Genomic DNA, 21823 nt, shown 5'->3' on the forward strand with positions numbered 1-21823 from the left:
GACAACGAATGAAAGGAATTATAGGGAGGTGCCCTAAAAAAAATCTGAGGATAGCTCTGGGTGTGGTCCGGATGAGGGCTAAACACTGAATTTAGCATTTTTCAAACACCTGAAACAGATTTTGTCCTGCAATCTAGTGCCATAATAATTATGCTATGTAATATATTAATATACAGTACAGGTCAAAAGTTTCGACACATCGACTTATTCTAGGGTTTTTTTTTTTGACTATTTTCTACATTGTAGAATAGTGAATAGTGAAGACATCACAACTATGAAATAACAAATATGGGATCATGTAGTAACCAAAACAGTGTTAAATAAATCAAAATAGATTTTAGATGTTAGATTCGTGAACGTAGCCACCCTTTGCCTTAATTACAGCTTCGCACACGCTTGGCATTCTCTCAACCAGCTTCAGGAGGTAGTCACCTGGAATGTATTTCAATTAACAGGTGTGCTTTGTTAAAAATCAATTTGTGGAATTTATTTTCTTGTTAATGTGTTTGAGCCAATCAGTTGTGTTGTGACAAGGTAGGGGTGGTATACAAAAGATAGCCCTATTTGGTAAAAGACTGTCCATATTATGGCAAGAACAGCTCAAATAAGCAAAGAGAAATGACAGTCCATCATTACTTTAAGACATGAAGGTCAAGCAATGCAAGAACTTTGAAAGTTTCTTCAAGTGCAGTTGCAAAAACCATCAAACGCTATGATGAAACTGGCTCTCATGAGGACCGCAACAGGAAAGGAAAACCCAGAGTTACCTCTGCTGCAGAGGATAAGTTCATTAGAGTTACCAGCCTCAGAAATCGGCAATTAACTGCACCTCAGATTGCAACCCAAATAAATGCTTCACAGAGTTCAAGTAACAGGCACATCTCAAAATCAACTGTTCAGAGGAGACTGCATGAATCAGGCCTTCATGGTCGAATTGCTGCAAACAACTACTACTAAAGGACACCAATAATAATAATAAGAGTCTTGCTTGGCCCAATAAACACGAGCAATGGACATTAGACCGGTGGATATCTGTTCTTTGGTCTGAAGAGTCCAAATTGGAGATTTTTGGTTCCAACCTCCGTGTCTTTGTGAGACGCAGAGTAGGTGAACGGATGATCTCCGCATGTGTTGTTTCCACCGTGAACCAAGGAGCAGGAATATGATAGTGTGGGGATGCTTTGCTGGTGACACTGTCTGGGATTTATTTAGAATTCAAGGCACACTTAACCAGCATGGCTACCACAGCATTCTGCAACGATACGGCATCCCATCTGGTTTTCCCTTAGTGGGACTGTCATTTGACAATGACACAACACACCTCCAGGCTGTGTAAGGGCTATGTGACCAAGAAGGGGAGTGATGGAGTGATGCATCAGATGACCTGGCCTCCACAATCACCCGACCTCAACTCAATTGAGATGGTTTGGGATGAGTTGGACTGCAGAGTAAAGGAAAAGCAGCCAACAAGTGCTCCTCATATGTGGGAACTCCTTCAAGACTGTTGGAAAAGCATTCCAGGTGAAGCTGGTTGAGAGAATGCCAAGTGCTTTTGGGAGAGCAAAACATTAAATATTCTATTGCAAGTATTGAACCCGGCCAAATAATTACTAGTCAGATGCACTAACCTCAACCCTAGCATACATGTATTTTGAAATAGCTTAATATCTTAATACAGTGCAATACAGTGTTCTGCATCCAATAAATATTGGATGCAGCTATGGCGTTAAAAACTAACTCATGTCTGAGTACAACAGTGTGCTAACTGGCAGCAACAAACTGAAACCAACTCAGGGCCACAGCAAAACATGTCACACGCCATACGCATAGTTGCATAGTGTAACGGTGTCACCGGCCTAAATCTAATCCAATCTCGAGCCAGTCAGTCTTCATCTGTAAAGCATAGAATTAGCTTCCAAATGAGATGATTTCTCTAGCTTTATTTAGAATTGAAGGATGATGACAATTGTTTACCCTGTTTTTCTGTTAGACAAAGTGTATAATTGGGTGCCAGACTTCTACATTTTTATTTTATTTAACTAGGCAAGTAAGTTAAGAACAAATTCTTATTTACAATGACGACCTACCCAAGCCAAACCCTAACGACGCTGGGCCAATTATTCTCCGCCATCAGTATCATGCAGACATGCCCTCGCTGTGAGCATTCCTATGAATGGAACAGTCAGCCACTTTATGGCAAGTATCCGACAGGCAACCTTCGGCAACAGCTTTCACGGGCTCATCAATTGTACGAATACAAAAGGTAACCCACTTCATTACTTTGATACATTTGATAAACCAATTGTGAAAAATAATTTATGTGAAGGGCATTATTTGTTGTTTATTCTCTAATTCTTGGGTGAATATAATGTCCTGGACATAATCTAGCCCGGCGGAACAAGCCTGTCACCACTCTATTTCACTTCACATTTTATGAAATCTGAAGTGAAATAGAAAGGTGAACACAGCGATCAGGTTGGTTCCACCAGGATGATCATAACCAACATTGATAATGTAATCAGTGCTCTGTGTTTGTGTATGTGTGACCGACCATTATCTTTGATGAGGGGCCAGGTATCAGGATAAAGGTAAGACCCAGATGCAGACCGTGTCGAAGTAACAATGTTTATTTCAGCAACAGGGGCAAAAGTACAGGACGGCAGGCAGGCTCAGGGTCAGGCAGAGGTTGGTAATCCAGAGGTGGGGCAAAGGTACAGGACAGCGGGCGGGGACAATAACACTGCCATGGGGGCCTGCAGAGAGCTGGACGGAATAATCCACTCAAAGTGGGTGAGCGATGGGGATGTAGCGACCAGGATGGGGCCACTTGATGACCCAGGTCGACCAGGAGAGAGGAAACGGTGGATGGAGACGACTACAAGAATGGCCGTGGCTGCTAGCTAGAATGTATTGGAGACCTTTATGTTCAAGGTGATTTTGTTGTTTGTTTTGAGTAAATATGGGGGGGTTTATATATTTTTTTATTGTTTTTGCTAACCGGTGTGTGAAACATAATATTGCACGTGTGTCATTTTGCAGTGTTTTCACTCACTAGTGTGAGGAAACACTCATTTTAAAGTGGGTGAGAATGTCACAGGTGTCACTACTTTCCATGTGTAACAATCAAGCATTCCTATTGCATGGTTAACGTATCATGTGATTCATGTGATGAATTGTGTCCTTTAATCACCCTGTTTTCGTCTTCCAGGCAGCCACCCACAGGAAGGGGTGTAGTCCAGAGGCATGGTGGATCCTTGTTGCAACAAAGCTTATGACGTGCCACTGGCATTAAACAAAGCCTGTGTGTACATGCATGTATGCTGTATGCTGATGATTCAACCATATACGTGTCAGCACCCACAGCTAATGAAGTCACTGAAACTCTTAACAATGAGTTGCAGCCAGTTTTGGAATGGGTGGCCAGAAATAAACTGGCCCTGAGAATCTCTAAATCTAAGAGCATTGTATTTGGTACAAATCATTCCCTAAGCTCTAGACCTCAACTGAATCTGGTAATGAATGGTGTGGCTGTTGAACAAGTTAAGGAGACTAAATTACTTGGTGTTACCTGAGATTGTAAACTGTCATGGTCAAAACATAGATTTAATGGTTGTAAAGATTGGGATAGGCTAGAGTCCTGCAGGCTCTAGTTTTGGCTTATCTTGATTATTGTCCAGTAGTGTGGTCAAGTGCTGCAAATAAATACCTAGTTAAGCTGCAGCTGGCCCAGAAAAGAGTGGCATGGTTATTTTATTTAAGTAAGCAAGTCAGTAAGAACAAATTCTTATTTACAATGACGGCCTACCGGGGAACAGTGGGTTAACTGCCTTGTTCAGGGGCAGAACAACAGAATTGTACCTTGTGTCATGTTCGTCGTAAGAATTATCGGACCAAGGTGCAGCGTGATATGGTTTCCACATGTTTATTAACTGTAACGCACAAAAACAATAAAGAATGAACGAAACGTGAAGACAATGGAGTACTCACAGGCAACTACACATAAACAAGATCCCACAAACACAGGTGGGAAAATAACTACTTAAATATGATCCCCAATTAGAGACAACGATTACCAGCTGACTCTAATTGGGAATCATACAAAAGACCAACATAGAAAAAGAAACTAGAACACAACATAGACATAGATATACATAGATAGACATATCACCCCCTAGTCACGCAGAGGAAGGCTCCTGTCAAGGAGCGGGACTGCACGACGTGTCTAGAAGCTCCGAACCGTCGACCGTTGCTGGAGGTTCCGAACCGTGGACCATCGTAGGAGGTTCCGGACTGTGGACCGTCGTCGGAGGTTCCAGACTGTGGACCGTCGCCGGAAGCTCTGGAATGGAAACCGTCGCCGGAAGCTCTGGACTGGGACCCATCGCCGGAAGCTCTGGACTGGGACCCATCGCCGGAAGCTCTGGACTGTGAACCGTCGCCAGAAGCGCTGGACTGTGAATACGCAATGGAGGCCTAGTGCGTGGAGCCGGTACAGGTGGCACCGGACTGGTGACACACACTTCAGGGCGAGTGCGTGGAGCTGGCACAGGATGTACCGGACTGGAGAGGCGCACTGGAGGCCTGATGCGTGGAGCCGGCACAGGTGGTACCGGACTGGTGACGCGCACTTCAGAGAAGGAAGAGAGAAGGAAGGACAGCGACGACGCCGGGGTTCGCGGGCACAAAGAAAGTCCAAAAAACAGCCCGAAAATATTTTGGGGGGGAGGCACAAGGGGTGGTCGGAGGAGCCGAGGAGTGAACCAGAGCCAGTCTGGGAGAAGAGGGGGAAACTGGAGGAGAGTGAACGGAGAGAGTCAGAGACCGTCAGTGAGTTGAGGGAGAATTTAGAGGAGAGAGAAATGGGAGAGTTGTTGAGTTGGTGGAAGATGCACGACATTTGCCCTAAGGAACGTGTTATCAGTTTAATGCCACCTGAGTCAGCTCTCCATACTCATCCTGAGGAGTGTGCTATCAGTCTGGTCAAATCTGTGCCGGCTCTATGCACCAGGTCTCCAGTGCGCCTCCACAGCCCAGTACGTCCTGTGCCAGCTCACCGTGAGATGTCTCTTTCCGGAACAACTGATGCTGGCTCTAGCACCAGGTCTCCAGTGCGCCTTCACAGTCAAAGGTATCTTCCGAAAATAATTTAGGATTAGGCCTAGTCCAAAAACCTCTCTTCTGTGAGGAATAGCCTATGTTCTGTTTAGTTTGAGGAGAGCACGGAGATGAAATAGCTTTAATAGCTTGCTACCACTATAATTGAATTTATAAGATATGTTTCTTGCATATTATGTATTTATTAGAGTTGTTGACCTCACAATAAGCCAGATTTGAGTAACTTACATTGTGGTGCTGAACCTTGAAACAGCAGACCCAGCACAATCAGTCGGAAATAGACAGCTCATGGTGCAAATTTGAGTAGGCACATTTAATTTCAATCACAATTAATTTCAATTTGAGTATTATAGAAATGGTCCTCAAGATTAAAGAAATGTGCTCAAACTTACTTTCAATTTCATAGCCATGTGACACATTTTTGACATGAAGCACATGTCAAAAACCACCAATGGTCAATACCAGCTCCGATGACCTTAGGTTTGTGTCTCAAATGGCACTCTATAGTGCACTACTTATGACCTCAATAACCAGAAGTAGCCTACCTGTTGTGATTCGAGGCACCAATCGAGCTGCCTGCATGAATACTATGTGTATGGTGAAGCTGCTCCTAGGCCCGGACACTGATCTTGGATAATGTCCCCCCCCAGACTAATGGCGAAGGTTAGGATTTGGGGAGGGAAAGCTGATCCTAGATCTGTACCTAGGGGGAAACTTCACCCCTTGAGCTGAATAATATGGCAGAGGTAGAATATTTTTCAGTTGGAAATACAAATTGGATTAATCTTCAATATGAGCCATTTTGAAGGAGTGGGAAAATTGCCTTGCACGACCCCTTATTGAATAAAAGGGTTGATTTGCTTAGCAATTTCACTGCAGCGAAGTGCTGGCTGTCTTCCTCCTTTGTGTGAGCAGAATGACCATCTCAAATAGCCCTTATGCAGAGGCTTACTTTTACTTGAATCTGGAGCACAAATTACGTCTAGGCTGGACTTGTTGTTGTGCTCTCTCCCTTCTACATCCTCCCTGGTATACTCACTGATATGGTATAGACTCATTCACACTTACCGATTCACACACACGCGGGTACGTGCTCGTGCATGCACACACACGGCCATTGACTGGTGTACTGAGTTTAGAGGTTTTCTTGGGTATTTATTAAGGCAGAGTAGACAATCTGATTTGGAAACTTTAATTGAACTTTCATCCTGAACATGTTCATAGCGACAACATGTAAACAACACTGAAAGATTGTTGAGAAACATCACCATCATAGGATTAATTTCATCGTTCCTCAGTCCTCCGAGAGCAGGCCCAGACCCGTCTTCACTGTGCACATGCAGCAGCCCTGCTCAGAGTAGGGTGAAGTTGCCCCTAGACGCTGATCTGGACAATGGCGCCGGAGGGGATGGCTGGCGCTTTACGGGCTCCTAACCAAATGTTTGTTTTTTAACGTTGTTTGTAACTTATTTTAGAACTTGTAGATTTTGTAGATAATGTTGCTGCTACCATCTCTCATGACCATAAATAACTTCTGGACATCAAAACAGCGATTACTCACCTCGAACTGGACAAAGATTTTTTCTTTAATGAGTCCGACAAGAAGGATATACTGCCTTTTCAGAACCAAGCCCAAATCCTAGTCATTTGCGTGAAGAAAAGACAGAGAAAAAAGGGGCGGAGTTCGGGATGCCTTCTGAGAATTCGTAGGCGAGTGAGTAAACCTCCACTACCATCCGTTCTATTGGCCAACGTGCAATCATTGGAAAACAAAATGGATGATATATGATCAATGGGACATTAAAAACTGTAATATCTTATGTTTCTCTGAGTTGTTGATGAACGAGGACACGAATAATATAAAGCTGGCGGGATTTTCCATGCATCGGCAGGACAGAGAAGCAATGTCTAGTAAGACGAGGGGTGGGGGTGTGTGTCTATTTGTCAATAAGAGCTGGTGCCCGATGTCTAATATTAAAGAAGTCTTGAGGTATTGCTTGCCTGAGGTAGAGTACCTTATGATAAGTTCTAGACTAGAGGTCGATCGATTAATCGGAATGGCTGATTAATTAGGGCCGATTTCAAGTTTTCATAATAATCGGAAATCGGTATTTTTGGATACCGTTTTTTTTTTTACACCTTTATTTAACTAGGCAAGTCAGTTAAGAACACATTCTTATTTTCAATGACAGCCTAGGAACGGTGGGTTAACTGCAACAGTTTGGGCCACCTGGCTCGTTGCGAACTATTTTGCCAGAATTTTACGTAATTATGACATAACATTGAACGTTTTGCAATGTAACAGGAATATTTAGACTTATGGATGCCACCCGTTAGATAAAATACAGAACGATTTCGTATTTCACTGAAAGAATAAACGTTTCGTTTTAGAAATGATAGTTTCTGGATTTGACCATTTTAATGACCAAAGGCTCCTATTTCTGTGTTATTATGTTATAATTAAGTCTATGATTTGATATTTGATAGTCTGACTGAGCGATGGTATTCATTCAAACAGCACTTTTGTGCGTTTTGCCAGCAGCTCTTCACAATGCTTCAAGCATTGAGCTGTTTATGACTTCAAGCCTATCAACTCCCGAGATTAGGCTGGTGTAACCGATGTGAAATGGCTAGCTAGTTAGCGGGGTGCGCGCTAATAGCGTTTCAATTGGTGACGTCACTCGCTCTGAGACTTGGAGTAGTTGTTCCCCTTGCTCTGCAAGGGCCGCGGCTTTTGTGGAGCGATGGGTAATGATGCTTCGAGGGTGGCTGTTGTCGATGTGTTCCTGGTTCGAGCCCAGGTAGGGGCGAGGAGAGGGACGGAATCTATACTGTTACACTGGCAATAGTAAAGTGCCTATAAGAACATCCAGTCAAAGGTATTTGAAATACAAATGTTAGAGAGAAATAGTCCTATAATTCCTATAATAACTACAACCTAAAACTTCTTACCTGGGAATAGGAACCACCAGTTTTCAAATGTTCTCATGTTCTGAGCAAGGAACTTAAACGTTAGCTTTTTTACATGGCACATATTGCACTTTTACTTTCTTCTCCAACACTTTGTTTTTGCATTATTTAAACCAAATTGAACATGTTTCATTATTTATTTGAGGCTAAATTGATTTTATTGATGTATTATATTAAGTTAAAATAAGTGTTCATTCAGTATTGTTGTAATTGTCATTATTAGAAATAAATAAATAAAAATCGTCCGATTAATCGGTATCAGCTTTTTTTGGTCCTCCAATAATCGGTATCGGTGTTAAAAACATCATAATCGGTCGACCTCTACTCTAGACCACACTATCTACCAAGAGAGTTCTCATTTATATTATTCGTAGCTGTCTATTTACCACTACAAACCGATGCTGGCACTAAGACTGCACTCAATGAGCTGTATAAAACCATAAGTGAACAAGAAAATGCTTATCTAGAAGCGATGCGCCCAGTGGCTGGGAACTTTAATGCAGGCAAACTTAAATCCGTTTTACCTCCTGTCTACCAGCATGTCAAATGTGCAACAAGAGAGAAAAAACCTCTAGACCACCTTTACGCCACACACAGAGAAGCATACAAAGCTCTCCCTTGCCCTCCATTTGACAAATCTGACCATTTTATCCTCCTGATTCCTGCTTACAAGCAAAAACTAAGTCAGGAAGTACCATTGACCCGCTCAATACAGAAGTGGTCAGATGACAGACTGGAATATGTTCTGGGATTCATCCGCAGTCATCGGCTTCATAAGTAAGTGCATCAATGACGTCGTCCCCACTGTGACCGTACGTACATATCCCAACCAGAAGTCATGGATTACAAGTAACATCCGCATCGAGCTAAAGACTAGAGCTGCCGCTTTCAAAGAGCGGGACACTAATCAGGACGCTTATAAGAAATCCAGCTACGCCCTCAGACGAACCATCAAACAGGCAAAGTGTCAATACAGGATTAAGATTGAATCCTACTACACCGGCTCTGATGCTCGTCGGATGTGGCAGGGCTTGAAACCTATTACGGACTACAAAGGGAAACCTAGCCGCGAGCTGCCCAGTGACACGAGCCTACCAGACGAGCTAAATGCTTTTTATGCTTGCTTTGAGGCAAGCAACACTGAAGCATGCATGAGAGAACCAGCTGTTCTGGACGACTGTGTGATAATGCTCTCGGTAGCCGATGTGAGCAAGACCTTTAAACAGGCCAACATTCACACATCTGTCTTGCCGGGGCCAGACAGATTACCAGGACGTGTACGCAAAGCATGCGCGGACCAACTGGCAAGTGTCTTCACTAACATTTTCAACCTCTCTCTGACCGAGTCTGTAATACCTACATGTTTCAAGCAGACCACTATAATCCCCGTGCCCAAAGAAACGAAGGTAACCTGCCTAAATGATTGCCGCCTGTAGCATTCATGTCGGTAGCCATGAAGTGGCCTTGAAATGCTGGTCATGGCTCACATCAACAGCATCATCCCGGATACCCTAGACCCACTCCAATTCGCATACCGCCCCAAAAGATTCAGAGATGACGCAATCTCAATCACAGTCCACACTGCCCTTTCCCACCTGGACAAAAGGAACACCTATGTGAGAATACTGTTCATTGATTACAGCTCAGCGTTCAATACCATAGTGCTCACAAAGCTCATCACTAAGCTAAGGACCCTGGGACTAAACACCTCCCTCTGCAACTGGATCCTGGACTTCCTGATGGGCCGCCCCCAGGTAGTAAGGGTAGGCAACAACACGTCTGCCACGCTGATCCTCAACACTGGGGCCCCTCAGGGGTGTGTATTTAATCCCCTCCTGTACTCCCTGTTCACCCATGACTGCGTGGCCAAACACGACTCCAACACCATCATTAAGTTTGCCAATGACACAACAGTGTATGCCTGATTACCGACAATGATGAGACAGCCTATAGGAGACCTGGCGGTGCCAGGACAATAACCTCTCCCTCAATGTCAGCAAGAAAGGAGCTGATCGTGGACTACAGGGAAATGCGGGTGGAACAGGCCCCCATTAACATCGACTGGCTGTAGTGAAGCGGGTCGAGAGTTTCAAGTTCCTTGGTGTCCACATCACCAACGAATTATCATGGTCCAAACACACCAAGACAGTTGTGAAGAGGGCACGACAACACCTTTTCCCCCTCAGGACACTGAAAAGATTTGGCAATGGTCCTCAGATCCTCAAAAATGTATACAGCTGCATCACCAAGAGCATCCTGACCGGTTGCATCAACGCCTGCTGTGGCAGCTGCTCGGCATCTGACCGTAAGTAAGCATTTCACAGTAAGGTCTGTTGTATTCAGCGCATGTGACAAATAAAGTTTGATTTATATGTTAGATCTTGGGTCAGGTTTGTAGTATCTCCACTAATAGTTAAGGTTGGGATTGGGAGAAGGGGAAGCTGATACTAGATCTGTACCTAGGGGAAACTTCATGTTTACCATCCTTTTTCTACGGTACAATTCATAGTTTTACACAGTTTTCATTGACTGGTCCCAGATTTGTTTGTGCTGTTTCGCCATGTCCTCAGGTCATTGCCACATAAAGGAATTGGCAATAGAGCACAAACATATCTAGGACTAGGCTACAGTTTTCTCTCCTTTGCCTTGTTGAAATAAGATAGGGAAGAGCATTGGCCTAAAGGAAAGCCAGCTAACAGACATCTCTACCAGAGAAATGGTACAACAAAGATCCACATCTTCAAATAAAGTTACGTACTTTGTCCCCTCACTCATATTCATTGACAAAGAATATGAGTCAAATACTACTAGTGGTTTTCACCCCCGACAAGCTGATCAGTTGGATTGACCCCCACCCCCACATCAAATGTTCAAAAGTGGATCAGTCCACACAGTCATTTTGAGTGATTCAGAGGTTTTCACCCCCCCCCCCCCCACACACACACACACACACAAAACACCAATCAGTTTAATTGACCCAGTCACACGCACAAGAAAAGGTCAAAGTGGTCCAGTCCACATGCAGTTATTTTGTGTGATCCAGAGGTTCGAAAGGATATGCGTACAGTCTCATCTTTCCCTGCTAATACACTGCATAAGCTTAATCCATGATGTGCTCCTTCAGAAAGGCAAGTAGCCTGGTCAGGACTCTCCATTTTGTCTTCAAGTCATTTACGATTACAGCCCGGATACGGAGGGGGAGGGGAGTAGCTATCTGTCCTAGGTGGGGTGGGGGTGTAGGGAGGGGGGCGCATGGCCGAAGGGTACATCTCATAGTCATAGGTGTAGGGAGGTGGGGGTCCTGGAGAAAGAGAGAGAGACAGACAGACACAGAGAGAGAAAAGTGCATGTTTGTTATCAGTAGTTGATGGATAAATAAAGATTGCCAATACACACATACTACACACATACAACATACAAGTACAACAGACCCTGCTATGTCATTGTATCTGTTTTGCTGGGGCTGTAGAAACCAGTGGAGATTGCTGAGATGACGGCTCATAGTAATGGCTGGAATGGAGTCAATCAGAGGAGGCTGTTGGGAGCAGCTATAGGAGGACAGGCTCATATCAAACACATATAAAAACACAAAATGAACATATGGAAACCACGTTCCATTGATTCCATTCAAGCTATTACAATGAGCACGTCCTCCTATAACTCCTCCCACCAGACTCCACTGGAGTCAATGGAATGGTATCAACCAATGGAAACCACATGTTCGATACCATTCCATTGTCTCCATTCCAGCCATTGTTATGAGCCGTTCTCCCCACAGCAGCCTCCACTGGTAGAAACGTTCTAGACTTCAGTATGTGTTGGTCATTGGTGGAGTAGCAATGTCCTCTATTGGTGGAATCATTGCACTGCAGGGAAATGGGTAAATTGGTGGCCGGTAATTTTCTGTTCAGCAAGTTAGTGGAGGAGCAGTTGTTACGGCCTGTATTCATAAAGCGTCTCAGAGTAGGAGTGCTGAGCTAGGATCAGTTTGCCCTTTTAGACCATAATGAATAAGATTAGGACATACACACCAAGCAGTGTCTGAGGAAGGCCTAAAAAATACCAAAGACTCCAGCCACCCCTGTTCTCTCTTCTTCCGTCTGGCAGGCGGTACATGAGTATCAGGTCTCGTACCAACAGGCTCCGAGGCAGCTTATGAGACTTCCAAGCAATGGGACTTCAATACAGATAGACCATAGCTGCCCCTCCCCACCAAGGACTATATGCACTGACTGTAGAGTACCAGTCAAAAGTTTGGTGGACACATCTACTCATTCAAGGGTTTTTCTTTATTTTTACTATTTTCTACATTGAAGAAGAATAATAGTGAAGGCATCAAAACTATGAAATAACACATATGGAATCATGTAGTAACCAAAACAGTGTTAAATAAATCAAAAGATATTTTATATTTTAGATTGTTCAAAGTAGCCACTCTTTGCTTTGATGACAGCTTTGAACTCCCTTGGCATTCAGATCTCTGGTTCAGGTCCCCCATTCAGATCGGGGACCCGAACCAGCGACCTCTCGGCCACCGGCCCAAGCTCCCAAACGCCAGGCCTCCAACCTTCCAAGATCCCCCCCCCCCCACCCCCCACTCCACACCCGTCACCATCCTCCTCCAACCCAACCAAAACCACCACCGACAGACCCAAAGCGCCAACAACCAACAAAAAGAACAAAAGAGAAAAAATACAAAAACAAAGGAAAACAACAACAGAAAAAAGCAACGCAAAGACAAAAGACATCAAAGACAACAAAAATAATGACAGCAAGGCCAACTGTATGCGTTTGTGTGCATGTGTGGCACTATTTGCATCTGTGTATGTGTGTGTCTCCGTGTGTGTGCAGGCGTGTTCGTTTCAATGCAAGTGTGTGTATGCATGTGTACGCGCATCCAAGCGCTTGCATGGCAGCAGTCTTAAGCAAACAGGCATTTGATGTACAATGTTCCATTTTTAGTGTTATTTAAACATGCACCTGAATGCACTAATGCCTCCCTTCTATGTGCATCAAAATGACTATTTGTCTGTGCCTTTTGAAAGCCTGACACCGTAAGATCGTATTTTATAACTTAGCTGACGACGGGGCACACACTGATGTTTCCATGCCATTTCAATGGAAAGTAAAGTAAATGTAAGATACACGTAAAAATCAACAGTGTAATGTTTGGAATCAGTCTCGTGTAAGGTGAACGGTTTTGTCCTCACCTTTGGCCTGATAAATTCCCCATAATCTCCAAAGTGTTCTCTTTCAATTTCTACCATGCTCATGCATATGCTATGTATAGTTATTCTTAAAAAAATATATATACATTTGTCAGCCAATTTTCACAAGTGTAAGGGGTTAAAGGACCAGTGCAGTAAAAAATGTGATTTTCTTGTGTTTTATATACATGGAATAATACTGTGAAAATGTGAAAATGATGATAATGCCCATTTAGAGCAACATTTCTGAGATAGTTTATTTCAGCTCAAGAACTATGAGACCGACACTTTACATGTTGTGTTTATATTTTTGTTCAGCGTAGTTAAAAGACTAATAAGAAAGAGAGTTCCAAATCTCTCTGACAATAACAGATCGTTTTCAGTTTTCCTCTCCCCACTCAGACCAATTCCAGACAGTCCTAGCAAAATTCTTGCTTAAGAAATTGTTCTTTGCTAAGAAGCTCATTTTGTTTCCTTTTTGCCATTTGAATGGAAAACAATCACAGTAAGGACCTTAGTTGTTACCTGGAAATGATTTGATATTGAGATAAAAATGGCTGCATTGGACCTTTAAGCATTTCACTGTACTTGTGCATTTGACTAATAAAACTGTAAACTATATGGACCCTGAAAGATGACCTAGGATCAGTTTATCATTTTAGATCATAATGAATAAGATTATATGGACAGAGGGGACCTGATCCTAGATCAGTCTTACCTGGGTAGCCCTGGGACACAGTGTTGATGTAGGAGGTGTTGAACACGTCCACCTGGGCCCCTCGCCCGTTCTTCACACACATGCACACACACAGGAAGAAGGCCGCCAGCGCTCCCATCAGAAACACCACACCAAACACGATGCCTGAGATCGCCGTGCCCCTAGAAAGCGCACACATACACACATGCATGCACACACACAAACACGTTTGTCACTTTGACTGAATGCTCACCTTTTCATTCTAGTTCGTGGCTGCTGGTAAGTCATCTCATCCAATGAATCTTCTCGCAAATCAATTCTGCATGGAATTTCAATTCACCTCCCTACCTCTTAAAGAGTATCTTAAATAAATCCCACAGACACCGCCTCCCACAAAAAGGCTATTTTGTTGAAAACGACTTTGTTGCGGGAAAACGTGCTTTTTAAAGTTTATTTAACCTTTATTTAACTAAAAAGGCATAAGGCAAAAGACCTCCTGCGGGGATGGGGACAAGGATAAAAAAAATAATTAAAGAAATACCTCAAGCTCTAAACCCTCAGAGGTAGTAATCATACCTGTGGGGAGAGGGGCATCCTTCTTACAAAACCACATGACCTTCATTTTGGAGGTGTTCAGAACAGGGTTAAGGTAGAGAAAGCTTGTTGGACACTAAGAAAGCAAAATTCGGGAAGGGACCAACTGAGTATAAGACTCTGAGCTATGCTGCCTGAACTATGCTGTTGATGTAAATTGAGAAGAGCGTGGGGCCTAGGAATGAGCCTTGGGGTACTCCCTTGGCGACAGGCAGTGGCTGAGACAGCAGATTTTCTGACTTTATACACTGCACTCTTTGAGAGAGGTAGTTAGCAAACCAAGCCAAAGACCCGTCAGAGACGCCTTATTCCTTAGCCGGCCCACAAGAATAGAATGGTCTACTGTATCAAAAGCTTTGGCCAAGTCAATAAAAATAGCAGCACAACATTGCTTAGAATCAAGGGCAATGGTGACATCATTGGGGACCTTTAAGGTTGCAGTGACACATCCATAACCTGAGCAGGTATAATATTGCATACCAGAGAGAATACTATAGACATCAAGAAAGCCAGTCAATTGATTATTGACAAGTATTTCCAACACTGTTGATAAACAGGGCAAAATAGAAATAGGCCTATAACAGTTAGGATCAGCTTGATCTCCCCCTTTAAATAAAGTGCGAACCGTGGCTGCCTTCCGAGCAATGGGAATCTCCCCAGAAAGTAGAGACAGTTTAAAAAGGTTGGAGATAGGCTTGGCGATGATAGGGGCAGCAACCTTAAAGAAGAAAGGGTCTAAACCATCTGACCCAGATGTTTTTTGGGGGTAAAGTTTCAGGATCTCTTCTAGCACCTCGGACTCAGTGACTGCCTGCAAGGAGAAACTTTGTAGCGGGGCAGGGGAAAAAGAGGGAGAAGCATCGGGGATAGTCGCATTAGAAGGGGTGGGAGATGAGGAAACGTTGGATGGGCAAGAAGGTATGGCTGAGTCAAATAGGAATCCTGACTTAATGAAGTGGTGATTAAAGAGCTCAGCCATGTGCTTCTTGTCAGTAACAACCCCACCATCAACACGGGCAGCTGTGAGGAGGAGGGTTTATTCTCCAGGTCTGTAACAGGGTTAGACCCACAGAGCGAGAACTGTTACAGAGAGAACTGTAGCCTTTTCTGGGTGTTTGGAGTCATACCTTGTGGGATTGGTAATAATCTGAGAAAGATTTAGGGAGTCCCATGGCTTTAGGACTTGGTCAGGTGGTTTAAGCATGTCCCAGTTTAGGTCACCTAGCAGGACAAATTCAGACTTGGTGTAAGGGGCCAGGAGAGAGCTTAGGGCAGGTAGGGTACAAGCTGGTGCTGATGGAGGACGATATCACCCAGCAACAGTCAACAAAGAGCTATTTGAAAGTTTAATACTTAAAACCAGCAAATCAAATTGTTTGGGAACAGACTTGGTGGAGACAACCGAGCACTGAAGGTGATCCTTGGTAAAGATTGCCACTCCCCCACCTTTGGAAGATCTGTCTTGCCTGTAAAGGTTATAACCAGAAAGGTTACCATCAGTATTCAAAACACTCTTCCTTAACCATGTCTCAGTAATGACCAACACATCTGGATTGGAGCTGTGAACCCACACTTTCAATTGATCCATTTTACGTAATAAGCTTCTAGTGTTAACGTGCAGAAAACCCAGAGCCCAAGTCAGAATTGGGGCTAGCAACAGTAGATGGGTACATGCCCATTTCCAGATATCATCAACAGTAATACAATCAAGGCACGGCATAGCAAAATGCACAAGAAAAAAATTAAATATATAACGACCTGGGGCTAGCCATTGTAAATTCAGAGTCACTCGCCCCAACAGTGCATGTGTGCTGGAGGCGAGCAAAAGCTTGGGAGAAGGGGGGGGGGGGGGGGGGGGGGGGGGGGGGGGGGGGGGGGGGGGGGTATCAGACAGGGGGAGACCAGACAGGGGGAGACAGGCTAGGTCAAACGGTGAACAGATCGCCAGGTGGAGTCCAAGCAGCGGTGCAGTAAGATTGTGATATGTTGTTGTCTCACCTATCTATTTTAAGATGAATGACCAAACATGTCTGTGGTGCAACCATGGAGATCTGCTCAAACATCTGATTATATGACTCAGACCTGTGTGTGTGTGTGTACATGTGCGTGTGCTTTTGTGTATGTATGTATGTGGTCAAAAATCCATTTAAAAGGCTGTGGAGAAGCTGTAGAATGAGATGAGATATCTCTCTTGAGACAAGGAACCATTATTCCTCTCCATTACCTTATGACAACCATGGCCTTGAAAGAGCTACATTATATGGCTAGATAAAATGAGTCCACATTCAATGGGCCTATTCAATAGCACTTTTTTTGTGGATTCCCCACTTATTTAGCATGAACTTTATGGTGTGAAAATTGTGAATTTGGGAATTTTAACTGTGGCATTAATTCATGTTCCATGCTTACACAACACTTTAATACCATTATCCTCTTCATTGGTGGACTGTAGCAGGTAGCATGTGTTATACTCCATAGGTGGACTGGAGAGGAGGACTGAGAAAGCGAGAGGCCAGCTGTCTTGAGCCAAATGACGAAGGTCAAATCTCTCAAAGGGGCCATACACTGCATGTGGAAAGGGCAGGTGGTGAAGTGGTAGAGAAGTGATTTTGTGTGTGTGTGTGTGTGTGTGTGTGTGTGTGTGTGTGTGTGTGTGTGTGTGTGTGTAGTTGGTGAGTGTGTGTTTATCGACTGAGGGTGACTGAGTATGTGCGTATGTATAGAAGGTGACATTGTGTGTGAGCATATGTGTGTATACTTACGAGAGGACATCTCCCATAAAGGCGTAGTAGGAGCAGCAGAAAGGCGGAGAGCCTTCACAGCAGTACTCCACACAGCCATCACACTGGGCCTCACTGTGACCTGCTGGAGAGATGCAATACATTATATGGAGACGCATACGCATACACACACATACACACACACACACACACACACCTACCTCTACTACGGACACATGCACACACTCACACACACCCTGCATCTAATATGCTGAGAGAAAGGTAGAGTGTGCTCTTTGGAATCAAGATTTTCCAAAACCCTTTAAAGGCCAAAATCACAATGCTGTTTTCATATTACAAAAGGTTCAAAACATAATGGAGAGTAACATCGGTAGATACACTTAAAACTTTGTCTTTTGCTTAATTGAACCTTTTCTAAACATGGAAATGTCACTAAGATCAAGGATTTAACTTAAGAGTTTTTTTTCACTAGAGTAATTGCACTTAAACTCAAAAAACAAGAACTAAGGTATTTGATAAGTGGAAACATATAGTCCTTATAGAGGGTTTATTAAGCCTTAAAAGGTGTCCATCCTGTAGAGTGGGAGCTAAACATAAACCAATAAGCACACAACACAACACATCAAAAAGGGTGATAACAATAAGATGAGTTGTGTGACAACAGGGCTATGTGAATGGAGATCATCCAAGAAATTTCTGAAAATATATATGTATTTTTTTTGTGAAAGCGTATACTTTTAGTCAACTGCACTATTCACTAACTTCACCTCTGTGTTCTTTCTCTCTGCACTAGTCTGAACCTGCCGTTACCTCTCTCTCACCAAAGATTTTCCCTTTGTATACCCTGTTAGCCTTGGTTGGGTGGGGAAGTGTGTGTGTGTGTGTGTGTGTGAGTGAGTGAGTGAGTATATAAAAAAAGGCACTCCTCTTTTCTCACTTGAACTGACTTTTCTGATAAATACTTTGTTGGGGGAAACTGTACCTGACACGATTGTGATGCGTTGTCTCTCCTAGCTACAGTATCTTAAGATAAATGCACTCATTGTAAGTTGCTCTGGATAAGAGCATCTGCTAAATTACTTAAATGGAATCTAAAAATGTGTAAACCTGTGTGTGTATGTGAGCACGACAAAGATGAAGCACTGAAGGTTACAGGCACTCTGAGGCTCTGGAGAGCTGGGGCCGGATTCACAAAACCTTCTTAAGAAGAAATCTCTTACGTTTTTCTCGTAAGTAATGTTTTGTGAATCCGGCCTCTGGTGGTGAGAGTCCTTCAGTGGAGACACATGGATACGTGACAACTTGAAATGAAGGGGGTGGCTTTGGGAGAGTGGCCTAAAGGACATTTGGAAACACTCCTTGTGGTTTTTGAATTTGATTATTATTTATAGAGTAGGTGAACGCACACGGTCTGTCTAAAGGACGTGTGTCCTATATCTAGGTTTTTGCCCTCCTCAACCCCCAGATAATTTAACCCAGACACAGCCCTGCTGTTTCTCAACCTTCAAGCATACTGCCACAAATTACTGGTGTGTGTTTGTGTGTGTGTTCAAGGATTTCCATCTTCATTCCAGCCTTATTCTCACTTTGTTCAAAAGCTGGTGTATTTTCAACACATCCCTCCAAACTGATGGCAGATTGTATTTTCCAACCCTGAAAAGGCTGTGTGGGCCTATAATAGCAGCCTTGACCATGGGGCTCTGGTCAAAAGTAGTGCACTGTGTAGGGAATAGGGCGCCATTCGGGCTGCAAACATATTTCTCCCTGTGAAGTGTAACTACTTTAATGTGCATGTCATCCAACGATGGGAGTCTATATGGGTGGTCCCTTGAGGTCTAGCTCCTTGCCTCCACGTCCTGTCGCTTTTTACGCTGGGGACAATGACAGTATAGTTCTGCGACTAGCGCCGAGCAAGGCTTGTACCCCCCACACACACACGCTCGCACACACTTTTTTCTTCGATGTATTTGATGTAAAGTGTTATGTGAATTGTTGGGTTACATTTGCGAGATTAAAACTCAATTGAGCCTTTTGTCATTGTAGAAGTGGCGACACGTACATTAAACTACGGTAGTTTTATTTACCCAGGGACTCTTTTACCATTGAGTAAATTAACCGTAGTATGTCTAAGTTAGTGACCGGCTACTTAAAAGCACGTATTTTTGCGATATAGCTACCGTTCGTTTACGTTGTGAAATCATCCATGTATTGGGTTGAGGAGTTCACATTCACAATTTGCCTAATAAAAAAAGTAAACCGTTGTTAAAGGAACACTTTTGCTGAGAATAAAACATTTGCGCACGTTGAAGACGATAAAGCATCCTAGAGAACCAGGGACAAATGAACGAACTCTTACCGGTAAAAAGACAAAGTAGGAGAGAGTCCCGTATGAATTTCCACCCCGCTGCCTCTGTTCTTTCCATATCGACTGATAGCATAGGCCTACTTGTTCTAAATGTTGCTCACAGTTATTCCCAAACGACGACGTCCGCGTTTTCCATCGACATGCGCCTAAAAAGACTATGGGACACAGTCGCTCGCCGAAACCTCGCTGATATGCGCAATTAAACGGAGTTCTCTAAAAAGTACAATCGAAGAGAGACATGAACGCACATGAATGGATCTTTGCTCCAGTCATAAAATTGTTCAAATCAGAATGAAAAGTCTAATTCGTTTCTTCTTCCATGTGTTCGTATCCCTGATAGTGTTTCCTTCACTCTTTCCTCGCTGTTTTCTTCTGTTCCCCTTTCCCCCTGGAGTGGGTCCTAGCGCTTCCCCTCCCCCGCAGCAAGCTATTTTCTCAAATGACTCTGTTGACTGGGTGGGGAAAGGGATGGAAGTACCTCAATAACATTCGCATCTCTCCGGCATAAAAGATGCCGCCGCCCCCATCATCACGACCACTTTGAAAATGAAAAATATATATATATAGGTCTATGTCGTGTACACGATCATTTTGAGAGGAAATATACTTTTTTTAAAAACATTGTTTACCAACGACCCTAGTCAGAAACCAAACAATATCCACTCTGCCCCTCAACATGTCCACCCATCCCCTCTCTACAAAACATCCATTAACCTCTATTTTAAATGTTCAAGAAGCACGGAGTTTGTTGGATATAATTTTGAACTAAACTTCTTCATCTTGTAAAATGTAGGCTAAATGGGTTTCTCAAGTGTGTAGGATTGAATGACCCCCCCCCCCCCCCCCCCCCCCCCCCCCCCCCCCCCCCCCCCCCCTCTCAAACACAATCTTTAATCAGCCTATCCCTATTTACCTTGTGTGACAGTCAAACATGGTTATGCCTTCATATATTGCCACTCATTCTGCATAAAATACTAATTGTTTTCGGCGAGAACAGTCCAGTATCTCTTTATTACGAATATATATTCCAATGCTAATAAAGACGGAATAAGCGTGAATCGCAGGTTTGGCTTTGCCATGATGCATGAAAGAGGAGCTTGGAGATATAGATAGATTCATTCTAAAAATGTAATGCATGAGTTCTAGTTGAAGTTTCCTCTAGGTGCAGATCTAGGATCAGCTTCCCCATCCCCAATCATAACCTTAACCGTTAGTGGGGGAAATGCTAAACTGACCCACGACCGTAGACTAGGGGCAACTTCACCCTACACCTCAGAGTGGCATCGTGTCATTCTTATGACAGCTTTATTGCAGGAAGTGCAATCTTCAACTCCCACGTTACTATTCTGTTGGATCATATTTCATTTCATAGGGAACCGTGACCTTTTACAGAAATGCCACCCATTCATAATTGCTCACAGATGTCAGGGGTTTTAGGCAGTTAATTAATTGGGTGTTGTTGGTGGGAGTTTTTGCCTTTTGTCTTGCACCAGCAGGCAGAGATGGGAAAACTTAACATAAGTACCAACAATAGTGTAATTGTATTCTATAAAGTCCCAGTTCCCAAGGAAATAAACATTTTCCATTGGCAACAACAGACAGCAACACAAATGTGGTAGGCTACCTTAGTGGCAACTCCACAGTGCTTATGGGAAGAGCACAGCATTGAATATATCTAATCCTATACAGAGACTCTGTGGTAGTAGATTTGAAATGCTCTTTAGATAAATTGCAAGTCTGTCTTTTCAGGGGTTGAAACATTTATCACTGTAATGCGGACAAGTTAGCATTGAGCTTTAACGGTTTGGGCACCTCTTTTCCTTTCCCTTCTTTGGCTCTTTTTTTCTTATAATCAACATAAGCTAAACTTAGAGGTAATACAGATTCAGGATATTCTTTTTCTGTTCTGCAAACCTGTTGTTTACAGAATCTGCTGCCACATTATGTGCGTCCCAAATGGCACCCTCTTCCCTTTACAGTGCACTACTATTGACCGGAGCCATGTGGGCCCTGGTCAGTCAAAAGTAGGGCACTACATAGGGAATAGGGTGCCATTTTAAATTAGACCATTATGGTGTTACCCAAATGACAGTGATGTTGGAGTCTTCTTCTCCCATAATTACAGCGTAATGAC

The 21823-nt window shown here is 43.5% G+C and overlaps 1 protein-coding gene across 2 annotated transcripts; it reads right to left on the reverse strand.

The window, feature by feature from the left end:
- Positions 1–10330: 10330 nt before the first annotated feature.
- cyyr1 (cysteine/tyrosine-rich 1) lies at positions 10331–20142 on the reverse strand. 2 transcript variants are annotated; one of them, XM_036983085.1, is made up of 4 exons: positions 19681–20142; positions 17346–17445; positions 14011–14171; positions 10331–11386 (listed from the first exon to the last, which is right to left on the reverse strand). In XM_036983085.1, exons 1-4 carry the CDS (start codon positions 19760–19762, stop codon positions 11253–11255), a joined length of 477 nt encoding a protein of 158 aa, XP_036838980.1. In that variant the 5' UTR covers positions 19763–20142; the 3' UTR covers positions 10331–11252. The 2 variants fall into 2 exon arrangements, with proteins under 2 accessions (XP_036838980.1, XP_036838979.1); XM_036983084.1 differs by having other exon boundaries at positions 17346–17448.
- Between the last annotated feature and the right edge of the window lie 1681 nt (positions 20143–21823).

Source organism: Oncorhynchus mykiss, chromosome 7, assembly GCF_013265735.2.
Source record: "Oncorhynchus mykiss isolate Arlee chromosome 7, USDA_OmykA_1.1, whole genome shotgun sequence".
Lineage (NCBI taxonomy): Eukaryota > Metazoa > Chordata > Actinopteri > Salmoniformes > Salmonidae > Oncorhynchus > Oncorhynchus mykiss.